The sequence below is a fragment of the Glycine soja genome, chromosome 1 (genome assembly GCF_004193775.1).
Source record: "Glycine soja cultivar W05 chromosome 1, ASM419377v2, whole genome shotgun sequence".
In the NCBI taxonomy this organism is placed as follows: Eukaryota; Viridiplantae; Streptophyta; class Magnoliopsida; order Fabales; family Fabaceae; genus Glycine; species Glycine soja.
This window is the reverse complement of record NC_041002.1, coordinates 54,060,534-54,076,913: the sequence shown is the minus strand read 5'-3', so window position 1 is coordinate 54,076,913 and position 16,380 is coordinate 54,060,534. Positions and strand designations below refer to the sequence as shown.

The following is a 16,380-nucleotide window of genomic DNA, read 5'->3' as shown; positions in this document are numbered from 1 at the left end:
TATCTTTATGCTTATAATTAAGATAATTTATTATGTGAATAAATGTTTTTTAGCTGAACATTTTAAAAGTATTAGCTAAATGATTATACACACCAAATTTTAGATAACTTTAACACTTGTAATTAGATGATTTTATAGTACAAATTATTTTTTTTTATTCTTGAAAAAATCAATTTAATTCTTTAATCTTTAAAATTGATATAATACCTTTTCCATCCAATTGTGAAAAAAAAAAGTAATTCTTTCTATGGAAATGCTCTTTGACCTATCACTTCTAGTCCAGTGTCTTCGGTCGATGTCATTATTATAAATACGAGAATCGACTAAAATGCCAACAGCTTGGTACTTGGTAGTGTCAACTAACCATAGATTCAAAATAAATCATGACATCTCATCCATTGAGGACAATAGACATCATTTTTCCAACTCCAGTTAGCTAGCTGTTAACGAGGAGATTAAAAATCTCGGCGAAATTACTACTCAAAGCACTCAGATGTTGCAATTATAAGATAACTAATTTACATGGAAAACAATTATCACACCTTTATATGCCACAGAAAATTCTGAGTGGCAATAGTTGCATATATAACTTGTGTCTATAATATCGAGTTTAAATTACATGTCAGGAAGAGCTGAAAGGGCATCCCTGCCTTCTGTACAATAATAACTTCCTTGGCGATGATTGGTGCAGTATGGATTACTATATTCAGTATTTCACCGACATGTAAACCGCCCCTTCTGCTTCAAGATTAAAACCCTTTCGACAAAACCATTCCATGTAATGCTTTCTCGAACAATTTCACCTTAATCCCAAACAATACAAAACTTCAGTAAGGTAAAGGGGGTTATCTTATCATTTTTCAGCCCGGGATGCGCCTGCTTGTATCTTCGTAATGCCCCAAAATTCCATCAACTCAAATCATATATACCAGTTCCTCGGTATAGCTATCCCAAGGCAATCCTTCGGATGTCTCATGCAAACGTATTTCAGCACAAAAGACAGGCACAACCCCAGTTGCTGATTGCAAAGACTATATAACCCATCAAAGCCACATTAAGCTCCTAAAGTTCCTCAACCGTTATAGTGGATTTTCTGATTTTGGGAGTTCTGAGCCTGAGGCTGCTGTTGGGTAGCCTGCATGTTAAGCGGCTGTGTGTTGTAGTGAGCAAAAGGTTGGGAGTAAAGAGAACTCATCTGCAAAAGGTGTGTGTTGAGTAAATCAAACAGGAATAAAATAGAAATTCCTAAAATTAGGCAGTAAAACAATCACAGCCTTTCAATTTCTGTAATTATTGCTCTTATAATAAAAAGGTTGGAATTAAAAGAAACCTGGGACTGAAGAGGGTTGGCATTTGCCACACTGAAATGGCTTTGCGTTGCATCATCTTGCAAGGGATCAGTGAATCCCACCTGAGTGAAAAGACCTTGTGATCCATGGCCCATGTAGTCCTGTGAATTAAAAGAGAAAATTAGAGCATAAAGGACACGTCAACCAAAATCATGTGGGAAAATGCTCATTGCTAGCAAACTTCAACAACCTGAGACATAAAGTCATTTCCAGAACCAAAGCGAGAATATCCAGCTTGAGAATTCTGGTTAAGAAAATTCCCTGAGAATCCACCTTGTGCTCCTTGTGTAGCATAATCGACAGCATATCCACTTTGAGAAGCCTTAAGGTGGTCAAAATGTCAGTAGGAAAAAAACAACAAATGGACATGAACAACTGATATGTTTAAGCAAAAGGAAGAACAAAGCCACGCAGCCTGTTTTGCTGATTAACAAGGCAAATTTACATGTAAAGAACAAATATAGTATGTACAATATTAAAATTAGTTCACAAACCTGTGTAGAGAAATCAGTGACATTATAAGGAACATGAGACCCCTGGCTTTTGAAGTCATCGCCCAAGAAGTCCTGATGGCAATTTTAAAACAAAATTAACAAAAATAAGCCAATTTTGCATTGAAACAAAACCAAGCTTCTACCAAGTGACAGTAAGTACCTGGGACATTCCAGGCATAGAAAATTGATCTCGAAATGATTGGCCAGCACCTTGAACAGGCATCTATTATCCACAGGAAAAATAGTCATAACCCAGACATATAAAAAAATGACAAGGACATGTTGATAGAACACATGAAGCTGGCACAATGAAAGTACATACATTGTTGGCAAACCCAGGTTGAGATGATGGACCACCAACAGATGGCTGGCTGTTGGGATTCTCTAGAGCAGGGAAGTTAAATGTAGATCCAATATTCCCAATAGGCTGTTGGGTGCCTTGTTGATGTGGTAGATGATTGCCGATTGGAGCACCAGAATTACCTCTCCCAGCCCCAAAACCTCGACTCCCTGGAGATGGAACATGAGGAACTGCCCCAACGGGTCCATGAACTGCCCCGCGAGATGGAATGGCATATGGTTGAGATTGGGGACCACCATGAAAAGGAGGCAAAGGAACCCTTGGCACAGGATATCCAGCAGGATGCACTCCAGGCTTATGAGTTCCATTTGGTGGACCAGGAGGTATATAAGATCCTACAGTTCAAAGAAAAAAATTGTCATCATAAGTGATCAAAATATCAAAAGCTCCAGGAGGCGGAAGGTGTAGGAAATGACAAGAATTTGAAACAAACCACCAGGCCTTTGAATTTTTTAAACTACAGTTATTTGATTGGGACATAAAGACATACCAATGACCACAAGTATATCCTAGTGTATTCAGGAAAAACAAAAACACCCTATCCAACAAATTATAAATTACATACCCCTTCCTCGACTGCTCCTCCGATCTGAACTTGTGCCAGCTCCAGATCCAACACTACCAAAATTATCATTAGCCGCAATTCCAGGTCCACCCCCATAAAAAAGCCTTCGTTCATTGTAAATCTGCATCAAAATAAGACCAACCATGACATAGATATGTAATATTCTCAATAAACAAATGCCTCGCTAGAAAAGCACCCCACTGACACAGCACCCTACCACAATCACAAAGCACTTAAATCAACACTATCAAATCCTTTAACACCTACCTTCTTGGGTTTCTGGAACTGAACCATACTTTGCTTCAAGTTATTTAAAGGCCCTTCAACTAAGCACTCATGTTCCTGTTTAGGAAGTGGGGAAGAAAAGCTCAGCTTTTTTAGAAAACAAAACAACACTATAGAAAAGAGATCAATATGAAATCACTCTTACTAAATGGGAGAACTTTTAATGATGAATCATAAACGGGCAATTATAAAAAATAGAATTCTACAATTAGCAAAAACATTTCAAATCAACTTGTGGTTCTTGCTATACCAGCACATTTTTTATGAAATCAATACCATCGGCAGTAACCAAAAGTTGTTGGCACAAGTGGTCTGGCACTTGGGTCCCTTAACCAAGGTCCGGGGTTCAGTCCCCAGCATGGGCATGGAGTTGCAACTAGAGGTACCACTTTACCCCAAAATGGGAGAGGATTAGTCGGGTGCCAAATAAGAAGCCTCAGATACCTCTGGTTAAACCAAAAAAAATACCACCGACAGTAAAATCTCAAAACACAAGAACTACCTTGTAGTGAGTCAATAAACTATTCCATAGAGGCTGTTTGCTCAAAACTTTAGGGTTTCCCAAAATAACAATGCCATATCTTGCTCGTGTCAAAGCAACATTGAGCCTCCTAGGATCATTCAGAAATCCAATGCCCTACAAAAGAGGTATACAAGTCAAATCAATCATTGATCACTCATTCTTAATAATGGCTCAAAATGCAGATATTTGCAGCTTGCAAACTTTGAAAAGCCACAAATAAAGCATATGTTGTCCAACCTGATGTTCATTACTTCTAACACAAGACAGAATGATGTAGTCTTTCTCCCTTCCTTGAAAGGAATCAACGCTAGCAACCTGAAAAGAATAAAACACATGTAGCAACTGCAACAAGGACAGAGATTGCATAAAGAAATCAAGATAACTGTCTCAAACCTCAATCTCCTTGTAAAGCTGCTGCCTGAGAGCACCATTTCTTGACATATAGTTCACAATATAAGCTCTTTGCCCCTCATAAGGTGTTATCACACCAATCTGATTTAACATTTTACAAGAATATTAATAATATTAACATGAACACTGACAGTGCTATTGTAAACCCATCTGTTTAATCTACAGTTCAAAAAATACCTGACTTGGTACCACACCACTTTTTAAGAAAGTAGTTACAATCTTTTCAACATTTGCAGCCTCGGTCCTATTTAAATAAGATGTTCCACTAGCACTTATCTCTTCTTGTCCCATCTAGAAAACAATTAAGTAAATAATTAAAAGAAAGTTGAGGGAAAAGACCACGAGACAACAAAGGTCAAAAATCAAAATAACCAAAAATTTGATACAATGTCAGTGGATAATGATGGAAATATTTCAACAAAGAAAGAAAACAATATTGACATACATGTATTTACAGTACCTGAACATAGAAAAACATGGGACGGTTTGGCACTGGCCAAGGAAAATCAATTCCAGAAGACTTCCTTTCATTAACAGTGACTCCATTTTGCAGAGTGCCTTCATAGAAACTGTTTGAGGGAAATTCTGAAAGGCATGGATGCATACGGTACTGAACCTGTTTGAGATAATAAAATAAAAAACCTTAAAGTATGTATAGTGAACAAAATTAGAAAAATAAGCCAAACAAAAAGTCACCATGGGACATTACAAGCCCGGATAAAACTAATCAAATAGCCTAAGGTAGGGATATCATAGCAGGTAGTTATTAATTCTTGCATGAGACCTAAGACATCCTTTACCTGCAACCTAATTGGTTTGACACCAAGTAGAACTAGGCGTTCAAAAAGTGACTGTGCTAACCCAGCACGGGCTGCTTTCTTGCACATAATAACTGGACCAAGCTGACAATGATCACCAACAAGAACAACCTAAACAGAAACATCTTGTTAAAACGTCAACAATCTAGGATCACACAAGTGCAAGTGCATATTTGACAAAATACCTGCTTTGCTCCAAGAACCAAGGGTATGAGGCACTCAGGTTCAGTTGCTTGAGTGGACTCATCAATAAGTACCTGAGGAAAAAAAATATAATAATGATGGTGTAAAAGTGATCAAGAATATGACAATTATACATTGCATGTACAAGTATGTCAACCTGACGGAACCTAAAATTTGCAAGCCGAGGATCTCCAGCACCAACACATGTACAGCAGATCACATCAGCACTCTGAGAAATCTCCCTTTCTGTTGCTCGCTTAAGTGCTTTGTATTTTTTCTCATCACTGCTAGAAAGTTCGCCTGAAACATGATACAACAAAAATAATCATCATTTTTAACTCTCATACATATTAGCCTCACCCAGTACAAGTTAAAACATATAGCATCATCTGTAACAAACAACAGAACATCGGAAGGAAGAAAGAGAAATTTCTTTTACATGTTGAGAACAAAATATAAACCTTATTCATTATTACACTTACCTAGCAGCAAAAGCACTATTTCTATTTATTTTCTCAACAGATAAATTAACACTTCAAGGAAGCATTCAGTAACTAGGAGGGGAGGGGTGATGTTGTAATTATGAATTTTCATATGTATTAGCTTGGTTCTGTGTATACACTTGAACCAGCTATATATCTACTCCTATATCTGTATCCCTAGTACCTCTGGTACTATTCCTTATTAATGATATATATATTTTTGCTGAGCAAAAAAAAAAAAACACTTCAAGAAGATTGATGACAGCTCTCTTTACTAGATACTAGAAATGCAAACAGGTTTATTGTAAATTTCTTGGATAAAAAGAGATGTACGAAATTTAACTAAATTAATAAGGCTATAACATAAAATGCATACAAATCAACCATACTAAGTCTGCCCATCAGGTAATATTTCTAAGTTTGAGTAGCTTTTGAGCAAAAATGGCACCCAGACCTTGCTCATCCTTCAGCTGTTGTAACTTATGAAGTTCACTCTTGTCTGATGTGTCAAGATGTCGAACCTGCAAGAGACACCATTTACATTCACATGCATCATGCAGTGATTCATAATTTCAAATGCATCACGGAAGATGGAAAGTATACACATTTGGCCATGATATGAAAAGAATATTAGTCAAAGTAAATGCAACACTAACCTGATAGTGGAGAGTTAAATGCTCAACAGGAGAACTCACAGCTTCCCTTGACTTTGCGCAAAGCCTCACAACCTTGAATGAAAGATATGTATTACTTACACAGAAGCTTCACTATGTTCATACATAACCAACTCATGAACAGAATAAACAGCGACTATACCTTTAATCCAGTAGCACTTATCTTTTCAGCTAGCTGGTCCACAGCTACGTTACTGGGTGCACAAACCAAAACCTGAAAAATAAATTGAGAGGATCGGAAATTAGTGAATAAACAGAAAACAACAAAAACAAATGATATCTAGAAAACATTTAAGAGCATACCTGCCCTTGACCTTGCTTGGCCATGTGGTATACAAGTGCTGCAGATGTTACGGTCTTACCAGTTCCAGGTGGTCCTTGAATCAAACTAATAGGCCTTTGAAGAACACTCTTGACAGCAAAAACCTACAAACATAGGTGATCAGTGAACAGAAGATTTTTTTTATGATGTTGCATCTCATACAAAATGATACAGAAAGGTTACAAGGCATTTCTCCAGCTTTATTCAGGTTTCTAATCCTTCAAATCATCATGTTATGTATAACTATTATGAGGTCCAACATAAGATCATTCAGCAACAAGGATCTGATAGGTGGGAGTGGATGGGAGACCCAACAGGCCAATATTCAGCACACAATGCCTACAACATGCTAACGGAGGAATCTGCAGGTGGAAGCCGGGAGGATTATTTTGACAAATTGTGGAGTATAAAGGTTCCAAGTAAAATAACAGTTTTTGCTTGGAGGTTAATTAATGATAGGTTACCCACAAGAAAGAATTTACAGCGAAGACAAGTGCAGCTCACAGAAATCTTATGCCCTTTCTGCAGAATAAATGAGGAGGATTCAGCCCACTTATTTCTTCATTGCAACAAAATCCAACCTATTTGGTGGAAAACTACGTCATGGCTGAATTTAAAAGGTGTTGTCCCCCTCACCCCGAAACAGAACTTCCTCCAACACATAGATGTTCAGGCTGATGGTGTTAGGATGAAGAGGTAGGATGAAGAGGTGGCAATGCTGGTGGCTGGCCTTAACATGGTCCACTTGGAAGCTTAGGAACAGCATAGTGTTCTCTAATACAACTTTCAACTTTCAACAGCATAGTGTTCTCTAATGCAACTTTCACTCTATGGACGTGGCTCAGGCACTTTGAGAAAGATTTCACTATCCACTTTAACCAATGGTCCAGTAGCATTAGACAGGGTTTTTGTATCAGTAGAGGATAGAACTTTTTGACTACTAAATGTAAATTTTACTAGTATCCATAGAATGGTTCCCTCTCAGACTAGGTATGTCTGATTCTGGAACCATTTGTATGGTACTCATATTGCTGTATTCTAGTACCTCTGGTACTCCATTTCATATTTATAATATATTATCTTTGCTGATAAAAAAAAATGTATAACTATTATTACCAAAAAGTAAGGTAACAAACTCCCCCAGTCAAGGGGCTTGTTTAGAGATGGAGCCACATCGGATAATGGAGGAGAAAGGAAGATTGGAAGATTAAAGGAAAAGGAAGCAGTCCCCACCTTGTTTAAAAGATTTCTTAAGGAGGTTGGGGAAAATGAGGTATATTCACTTAACCATCCAAAACTTTCTAATTAGAGGCATTTTGGAGGAGAGAGACTAAGTAACTACTTTACCCTTAATAATATTTCTATATTTCACATAAGCATCATGGTCAAAATATATCTTTTACAAAACATTGTTAAAATACAATGTTAACATAATAGTTTATTAGAAGGAAAAAAATTGAATTATAAATTTTTATTTTTCTTTTATTTAAAGCACTGTTTCCTTATCCAATTCAAACATCCAAGTAAAGGCGAAGATAATACCATTTATTACAATTAAAATCCCCTCTCACAAAATGTTCCCTCCCAACTCCTAAAGCAGCAGATAATCTGCCAACTGCCATGTACTATAGCAGGAAAAAAAACGGACCAATATCAAAAATATTAGCAGCTGAGCAAAAAAAAAAAAAAAAATCAAACATATTAGCAAGAAAACCATAAAACAAGTAACATATATCTGAAGAAACAACATACTTGAGATGCATTCAGCTCTGGAAGCCCGGGTGCACCAAAGCGACGAGGCAGGGCATTACGCACCATTTGAACCTCAACTTCGTGACCCAATAAGTGATGGTAAATATACCTAAATATTGATCAGAAATTGTCAAAATTTCAAATAAACAAAGTACAAAGCACAATTCCCACAAAACAATCACAACCGCTATTTAGAGATCTCTCAATTAGTTAAAACAAACATAAACCTGGCACAATGCTATTTCCATTATAAAGATGTTCCCTTACAAGTTTATGCTGGCAGTATAACTTCAACGTCACAATTGGCTCCAAAATCATCCAAAAAGCACACGACACTCGCTCACATTATCATTAAAGATAAAAAATACTATTTATAGTCCCTTTACTAGCGTATTCCTTAGTACACTCCAATTAATAGCAACTAATACAACTACAGCCATGTCCCTTGTCATGTTTGATAATAAAAATACAATCCTGAGCATGGCAATCTTCAATTTTGGTGAAAAAACAATGGAAGAACAAAAATAATATAAAAAGAAAAGGAGGAATACAAGGCATCCAACTGATGTCATAAAACCTAATCAATGGCCAACTTACCCACTAACACTTGTCTCATCCACAGCAAAGGTTTTCATAGCTCCCTGCATCCTATCAAAACTTGTACTTTTCCAGACAAAGTCAACACTGAAACCATGGTTAACATCAACTGGAACCCCCTGCAAATAACAAGGGCAATAAGCACAAGGCACAGATGAAGAGCTTGAAGGCACAAGATAAGCATCACAAACTAATGCTAAGTTCACCTGACTAGCACGAAGCTCCAGTGCAACCTCCTCTTGTGCAGTTAGCTTAATCTGAAAATAGAATATAAAGCATCTAACACAGCATATAATGAAATAATATAAATAAAGTGCTAACAGAATAGATCAATAAAATCATACACATTATTCCATATAAGTTGCATGCATACACTAAACAAGTGAACAATAAAACAATAACATATAGCAGTCAATAGTGCTTCCTTTACATCTAAAAATGGAGATAATGGGCAGTGGGCAGTGGTTGAAAGATGATTGGATCTATGTATGAGATACAAGAGGTTTTTGGAGAGACAAATTAAGTACAAGCTTCATTATTTGAAAACAATTATATTCATTATGTTTATTTGCCCATTTTTTTACCAAAAGTAGATCAACAGTTTTCCTAACAGCATAGTGATGATAAGTGAAAATTAAGAAAACCAAGGACTGTGTTTTATTAATACTAGAGAACTAGAGAAAAATAAAATCCATACATACCACATGACCCACTGACTGCCATGCAGGATGAGCAGCATCACCAGAATAACGCAATCGTAATTCATCACCAGGTACAAGCCGCAACTCATTATCTTCCTACAATATGGGACAACGTTGTTTATCAACCAATAGAAAAAAAAACAAAAAAAAAGATTGAATACAGACTGTGAAGAACATAAGACAAGATACTGAATAAGATGTACAACAATAGCAGTAAGCAAAAGATATAGCACCTTTGGAAATACAAAGTATGCAACACGCTTCTTATTAAGACCAATATCCCATCGGATAGTGACATTGTCCTTGCTTTGTGATTCTTTCATCATCTACATCAACACAGGCCATATAAGACACAGTAAAAACATTACACAAGATAAGAGGAAAAGGTAAATCAATCAGAGATTTTTCTGGATGGAGCAGATCGAAAAGTACATGCAGAAAAAAAAGAAGCTAAATAGCTATTATATGATAGAATGTATTACAGTGGAGTAGAGAACAAATATTACCTTATCATAATCGGCTTCAAGCTTAATAAGAGGTGCAAATACATTTTGATACTGAGACAATGAGACAAACAATAAATGTTATAAATAAGACCCAAGTATACACGGTAAAATAGTGACATACTCCATGTAAAACATTAACAAGCCATCCTGATTCCTGAACGCACACCTGATATGCATCTTCATATTTCAAAGCAACGGACTGAGGTTCATCATCTACACCAGGCTTCTCAAGGTCCTCAAAAGAAGCATCAGGATTTGTCTTCCACAACTCTTCCACCTTATTTATTTGCTGTGCACTTATTTGGCGAGCCCTTAACTGCTCCTGTTCAGATGGGATCTGCAGCAGAAAACAAGATGTTTCAAAGACAGATGGACAAAACTTATAAAATTAAATTAATTAACACAAAGGAAACATAGTAACCTTGACAAGCCACTGCAAGAAACACCTATCATCAATCAAGGGGCACCATTGACTAAGGTCCCAATTCATGTCCTTCAAGGCATTAACACTCAAGCAAGGTTCACGACAAAGAAGAACAACTACACTTTCCGTCTTTGCAGAAATAAATCCAAGGAGAAACACATTACGACATCCACAGTTGTAGCATTCGAGAATTGTTTCTCCCAACGGACTATCTTTGTGTAGGCAGACTTCCTTGTGTTTAGCCCGAACCTATATTTAAAAAAGAAATAAACAAAAGTAAGCAACATTTGCTCACAAAGACCAATATATTCTCATCAGTACACACTACACACAACAGCAAGAAAATAAAAGAATTATCACTTATCAGTCAAATAAACATTTTTTTTTATCAAAAACAACAATGATAAAGTTTGAACCCAAATTCATAAGCATATCTACTATCTACCCATTCCGGCAACAAAAAAAAGAGACTGATTTATTCTAAAAGAATAATAAATTCATGAATCTTGAACTTAAGAAAACCAGGATGGGAATGAAAGATATAATAGAATAGGAGAGAAAAGTTACAAGACAAAGGAGACAGCACAGATACAGATATACATATTGTTATTTCCATGTTTATATATTTCTAGCTTTCCTCAGTGGGGCATGAATCACCCCCACCCCCGGTTTTCATTTGTAAGCATACTTTTAAGACAGACTAAACCAAACTTGGAGCGTTTAAAAGAGATAAATGAGTGCATAATGTTCTCTTATATAAGAAAAAAAATAACTAAAGGAACATAGGTAGGTGTCATACAAGTAAATGCATAAATTAATTTCTTTCCCCCTTTACTTAGCTGGTTTTCTTTGATTTTTGCAAAATAAAAACTTCTACAAGTGTAACTACCATATAGTCATAAAATATATAGTATACAGTATACACAACAAACAAACTTGGAAAAGATTCAAACGACGGTTATTAAAATCCCACTCACACTACTACATCAGATACAACTGCCTGGCAATACTAATTACGAAGAGAGTAGCAAAACGGCACTGAATCATAGCCCGAAACACTAAAAAGCTGCATCTGAACGATGGCTTAAACAACTCAGCCGATTCAGAAAATATCTATTTCAGGGGTTATTTGATGTTTTGCACCAGGTCCAGTTTGAATCTGGCCAAACCAAAAAGAAAAATACCTCATCCCCCCCCCCCCACCCCAGAAATCTAAGTGCAAAAGGAAAATCGACTTCAAATGTCAAATAGGATATTTGTGGGAGAAAACCCAGAAAAATGCTACAATATCAACTGTCCAACTACATCTCCTATTGAATCTGTTGTCTGTGCTTTATTTATTACTTACTATCATTTTTTGAATTCAACGACAAAATATTAAGAATATATACATAACTAGCATTGTTAAATTAAGTATTGTCTCTTGTTTTATAAGAGCACCAGTCTTTTAAGTTATGCTTAAACCCATTTAGCATTTATTCCCATATTTTATGATAATTCATGATTTAATAAAAACAATCCTTCAAATTCTGGAAATATGATATATCTCAATAAGACAACTATGCTCAACAGAACTTACTCTAACAGAATAAAAAAGCAAAAAAGTGAATATAAAGTGATTGTAATAATAAAAACAAATAAAATGCATATTAAACTATGAACAATATATTCCTATAGCTGCAATGCGACAGCCATGTCAAAAATTTAACACGTTCTTGAAGTCAGGAGAAAAACTTCAAATTGCTTTCCAATTTGTGCTTATTCTAATTTGTAACTATTAAGTTGATTCCATCATCTAGAGTGATTATATTAAAACAGCATCGTTCACTAAGGTTATGTTTGATTTGCTGGCGGGGAGCTCCAAACTAAATTTGAAGAGGAAACTCATTTTGGTGACATGTTTGGGTAAAGTATGTTTGCAGATGAAATTTTTTCCTGAAAACTCAGTTTTACAGAAGAAAGACTTGGGTTATTTTTGCAAACTTAAGTTTGACCCATACTTAAGTTTGCAAACTTTAATCCAAACATGCACTAAGTTTGATAACACCCTCAAAAAAGTAAGTAAATAAATCATCGGTAGAGTTTGATGAAAATGTGATAGGGGCCTCTCAACTAATTTAAAGTTTTTTAAATAATTAATTATTATCTAGACAGAATATCATTTCTTGCTTTAGAACAAGCAAGCACTACCCTTCTATATTGGAGGAACCGGGTACATTTTGTCATACTCATGTTTTGAACCAAATAGGTAAGAGCCCTCAAGCCTCATACGTGGTACATGACCAACAGCCCACAAGCCAAATATCTTCTCACCCAATAACTTCGTTTTTTTTATCAGTATAGATTAGAATGTTAAATAACATAAAGAATCACGCACTACTTCCACAAACATGCACGCTAGCTATTCCGCACCTCTAAATATGGTCACTAAATATCAAGGAATTCTTCTAAACAATCTGATTTCAAGTAGTGCATGCATATCTACAGTCCTCCCCGTTTTTCGCCCGTAATTTGAATGAAACCATAAAAAGAACCACACACCTTTGGCTTCTAAATTTTCAAATGTCACTACCACACGCCACACCATTTCACCATCACGCACGCACCTTACTCATCAATTTCTAAACAACCCAACCCCATCTCTAACCAAAACACAAGGAACAACAAGTATATCCAAAATCACACCACCATAAGCGGCAAATGCAGCAACAAAAAAACTAACCAGGTGATTGACGATATGCGATCCCGAAGTGTTCCCTCGAGAATTACAGAACCACTTTCTACACGAAGGCACATTGCACCTCACAACACACGCGGGATTGGAAACCCCACAATAGCGGCAAGCGTGTTCGGTGAAATCCCCTTTCCCATACTCATAGTTATCGTCATCCCCAGTGTCCTCGAAATTCAACCCGCTCATCCCCGCCGCAAGCGCATCCACCATCTGGCTGCTGTTCCCGCCGCCGCTCCCCGACCGGCCCCCCTTCGTGGCACTCCCGGGAGCCACGGAAACCGGCGAGGCATCAGACTGGTGATCAGAACCGCCTCCGCCGCCGCGCTCCAACGGGTCCGCTAGCGAATCGGACGGCGTGGGCCAGGCCACCGGCGACCTAATCGGGTCGCGGAACTCGGGGTAGTCGAAATCCTCGCCCTGCGTGTTGAATTCAAGGAAGGTGTAGGCGTCGTTGCCGGTGTCGGGTTGCGAAGCGGTCTCGAATAGATTGTTCTGCTGCGAGTCCATTGTTAGGGTTTGCGGAATCGAGAAGAGGAGCTTGAGATCTTGGGGAGTGTCGGAGTTAGGGTTTTAAGCGAGGGCGTTGTTGTTAATAGGGTTGGAAAATGGAAGGGATTGTGAATTTTTGTGATTAGGGTTAGGGTTGGGTGTGGGGAAGGGAAAAAGAGGAAATTAGAAGTTAGGGGGAGAGAGAAGAGAAACACTCAAAAGAATCCAGATGGATGAAAGTGAGACACATAATAGACAAAGTGAGCGCAAGCGCGCGAGTGTGTACCGACGTATTCGAGGATCATACGGATTCACTGCTCGCGTGAGCATTTCGACTCTCTCTCCACTTCTCATCTCCATTATTAATTATAAAACTTTTTTAATTCATGTTTTTTTTAAATTATTTAATAATATTAAATATCTCAATTATTTATATTGTTATTTTAAAAAAATCTTATTTTTTTATTCACTTAATTGATTAAAAATAAAATTATTAAGTAAAAATATATAAAAATAATAATTAATCTATTTAGAAATTAAAAAATAATTTGTAAAAAAAACACAAACAAATTTTTAAAAAGTTTTTTACAATTAGCGAAGAAGGGAATATAAATGTTAGTTATTTTTTTTTAATTTTTATCTTGACTTTTAAAAGTTTTAAAATTATCTCCTTATTTATTTAATTCATGACAAATTAATAATTCTTTCAAAAAATTGTGCTCCATTTTAAATTTTTATTCGATTGATTTAATACATGAAATTTATCCTATTAAATTTATCTACATAAAAATTAAATAATGTTCAAACCTTAAAAAGACACGTAAACAAGATAAAAAAAAAATACATGAAAAGTGAATTTCATGAGCAATTAAAATCCTAAAAATATAATCTCACATTTTTTTCTAAAAATATAATCTCACATTTTTTTCTTATATTACTTATGACTTATTTTTATACGATTTTCACCAAGTTTATGACATTTTTTTTCAAATATGGGTTGATTTTGATAATTTTCATGTAAATGAATTTAATGAAATACATTTACCTATTGAATAAATAAATAAAAGGTTCGAAATCGTATTGGAAAATTAAAAAATATTATTTTTTAAAAGATTAATTTATCATAAATGTGTATGATCATTTTAAAATTTATAAAAATGAAAGGACCAATTTTTTTAAAGAAATAAGATAAGGGGTTATTGTATATTTTAACCTATTATTAATTGTTAAGGATAGTATTAATACTAATATATTATAAATTTGTGTTCAACTCTTTTAATTATAAATTTTTAATATTTTTTCTTCTCTCCAATATGAAGGTACATTTTATACATTATCTGTAATCAGTTAAAAAGATTATGTCTTAATCATTTTAAATTATCCTCCTTTTTATCTACATATTTGATTTTCTTAATTATTTATTTTCAAATTAATATTTTATTATCTCAATCTCTACATTAAATTTTAATACTTCTCTTTAAAAATATCAAAATATGAAAATAATTTTATATTATAATTTAAATTAATCATTATAAAATAAAATATGGTTTATATTTCTAAAATATTTATTTATTATAAATTTTAATTGAGTTCGTTTTATTAATCAGTATCTTTACAATACTTATAAAAAAAATCAACCATTAACTTTTATAGATAAATAAAGTAAAATATTTTTATTGACATATTCAATGTTTCGGGTTTAAGGAATTAAGAATCATTCATGTTACTTAATAATTATACTTTGGTATTGGGCACTGGGTTTACATGTGTTTAATGTACCTCTCCAACATGAGAAAATTATATAATAACATAAATTTTTTATAGTGTGTGGCATGATCAACAAGTAACTTTGTTGAGCATGCAATCAAAGATTCAATTTCAGATTTATACTATGAAAAAAGATTTATTAAGAAAATTCAATTTGAAAATTTCATTATTAATTAGCAAAATTTAAATATAAAATTTATGTGATTATTTCAACAATAACTAATTACATGTCCCTTTAAAAAAATACTTTTTTATGAATAAGATGTGAAATTTCTTGGGTAAGAATTGTGTTCTCACGTACAAGAGTATGTATTTTCTCCGGTACTAAAAATTCTCGTAGGATTCCATTATTAATAGGCAAACTTTGAATATACAATTTATGTGATTATTTCAACAGTAACTAATTACATAACTTTTTAAAATAATTTTATGAACAAGACATGAAACTTCTTGTGCAAGAATTGTGCTGTCATGGATTAGAGTATGTCTTTAGAAGGAAAAAGATTCACACAAATAGTTAAGAAAAAATATATACATTTATTTTTTGTTTTGTGTGTGTCATTCTCTTACTAAAAAAAGCTTAGTGTTGAAAAAGATTTACACACCATATTTTTTTATAAGTCAAGGTGGACTAGAAATAAAAAAAAACTGGTGATCTCAACTAAATTGATACTCCTAACAAAATTAACAAAACCTACCAAAAAGATTTCATTAATACCCAGAAGAGAGAAAAGTCAATACACATTATCATAAGGGGATCAAACCAAACTCATGCAAGCAAAACTATTTAGGTAGTTCTATCGGGAATAAAATTGTCCTAAAAAAGTCAGATCAAATCGTTTAGAAAAAACCAAAGTCGATTGACTAAACTATCTAATAAACCATGTTACATAAGTTAGGTCCCATTCAAGGTGGTTTTTGTTTCGAAGTTGTCAAATTTTTA

The 16,380-nt window shown here is 34.8% G+C and overlaps 1 protein-coding gene across 1 annotated transcript; it reads right to left on the bottom strand.

Annotated features, from left to right (window-relative positions):
• Positions 1-370: 370 nt before the first annotated feature.
• LOC114423137 (regulator of nonsense transcripts 1 homolog) lies at positions 371-13,932 on the bottom strand. The gene is made up of 29 exons (XM_028389771.1): positions 13,170-13,932; positions 10,445-10,696; positions 10,190-10,360; positions 10,024-10,074; positions 9,751-9,843; positions 9,518-9,613; positions 9,023-9,073; positions 8,817-8,935; positions 8,220-8,328; positions 6,449-6,571; positions 6,288-6,359; positions 6,128-6,199; positions 5,926-5,992; positions 5,147-5,289; positions 4,992-5,063; positions 4,789-4,917; positions 4,449-4,604; positions 4,166-4,279; positions 3,971-4,069; positions 3,815-3,892; positions 3,557-3,691; positions 3,037-3,111; positions 2,770-2,890; positions 2,166-2,539; positions 2,004-2,066; positions 1,844-1,915; positions 1,540-1,671; positions 1,331-1,450; positions 371-1,195 (listed from the first exon to the last, which is right to left on the bottom strand). Exons 1-29 carry the CDS (start codon positions 13,686-13,688, stop codon positions 1,073-1,075), a joined length of 3,801 nt encoding a protein of 1,266 aa, XP_028245572.1. The 5' UTR covers positions 13,689-13,932; the 3' UTR covers positions 371-1,072.
• Between the last annotated feature and the right edge of the window lie 2,448 nt (positions 13,933-16,380).

Excerpts from the sequence above, each read along its gene's own strand:
- LOC114423137 (XM_028389771.1), bottom strand. The coding sequence starts at position 13,688 with ATGGACTCGCAGCAGAACAATCTATTCGAGACCGCTTCGCAACCCGAC. Across the intron at positions 6,360-6,448 it reads CCAAGCAAGGTCAAGGGCAG|GTTTTGGTTTGTGCACCCAG; the intron begins GTATGCTCTTAA and ends TTTATTTTTCAG. Across the intron at positions 1,451-1,539 it reads GAAATGACTTTATGTCTCAG|GACTACATGGGCCATGGATC; the intron begins GTTGTTGAAGTT and ends TTTAATTCACAG.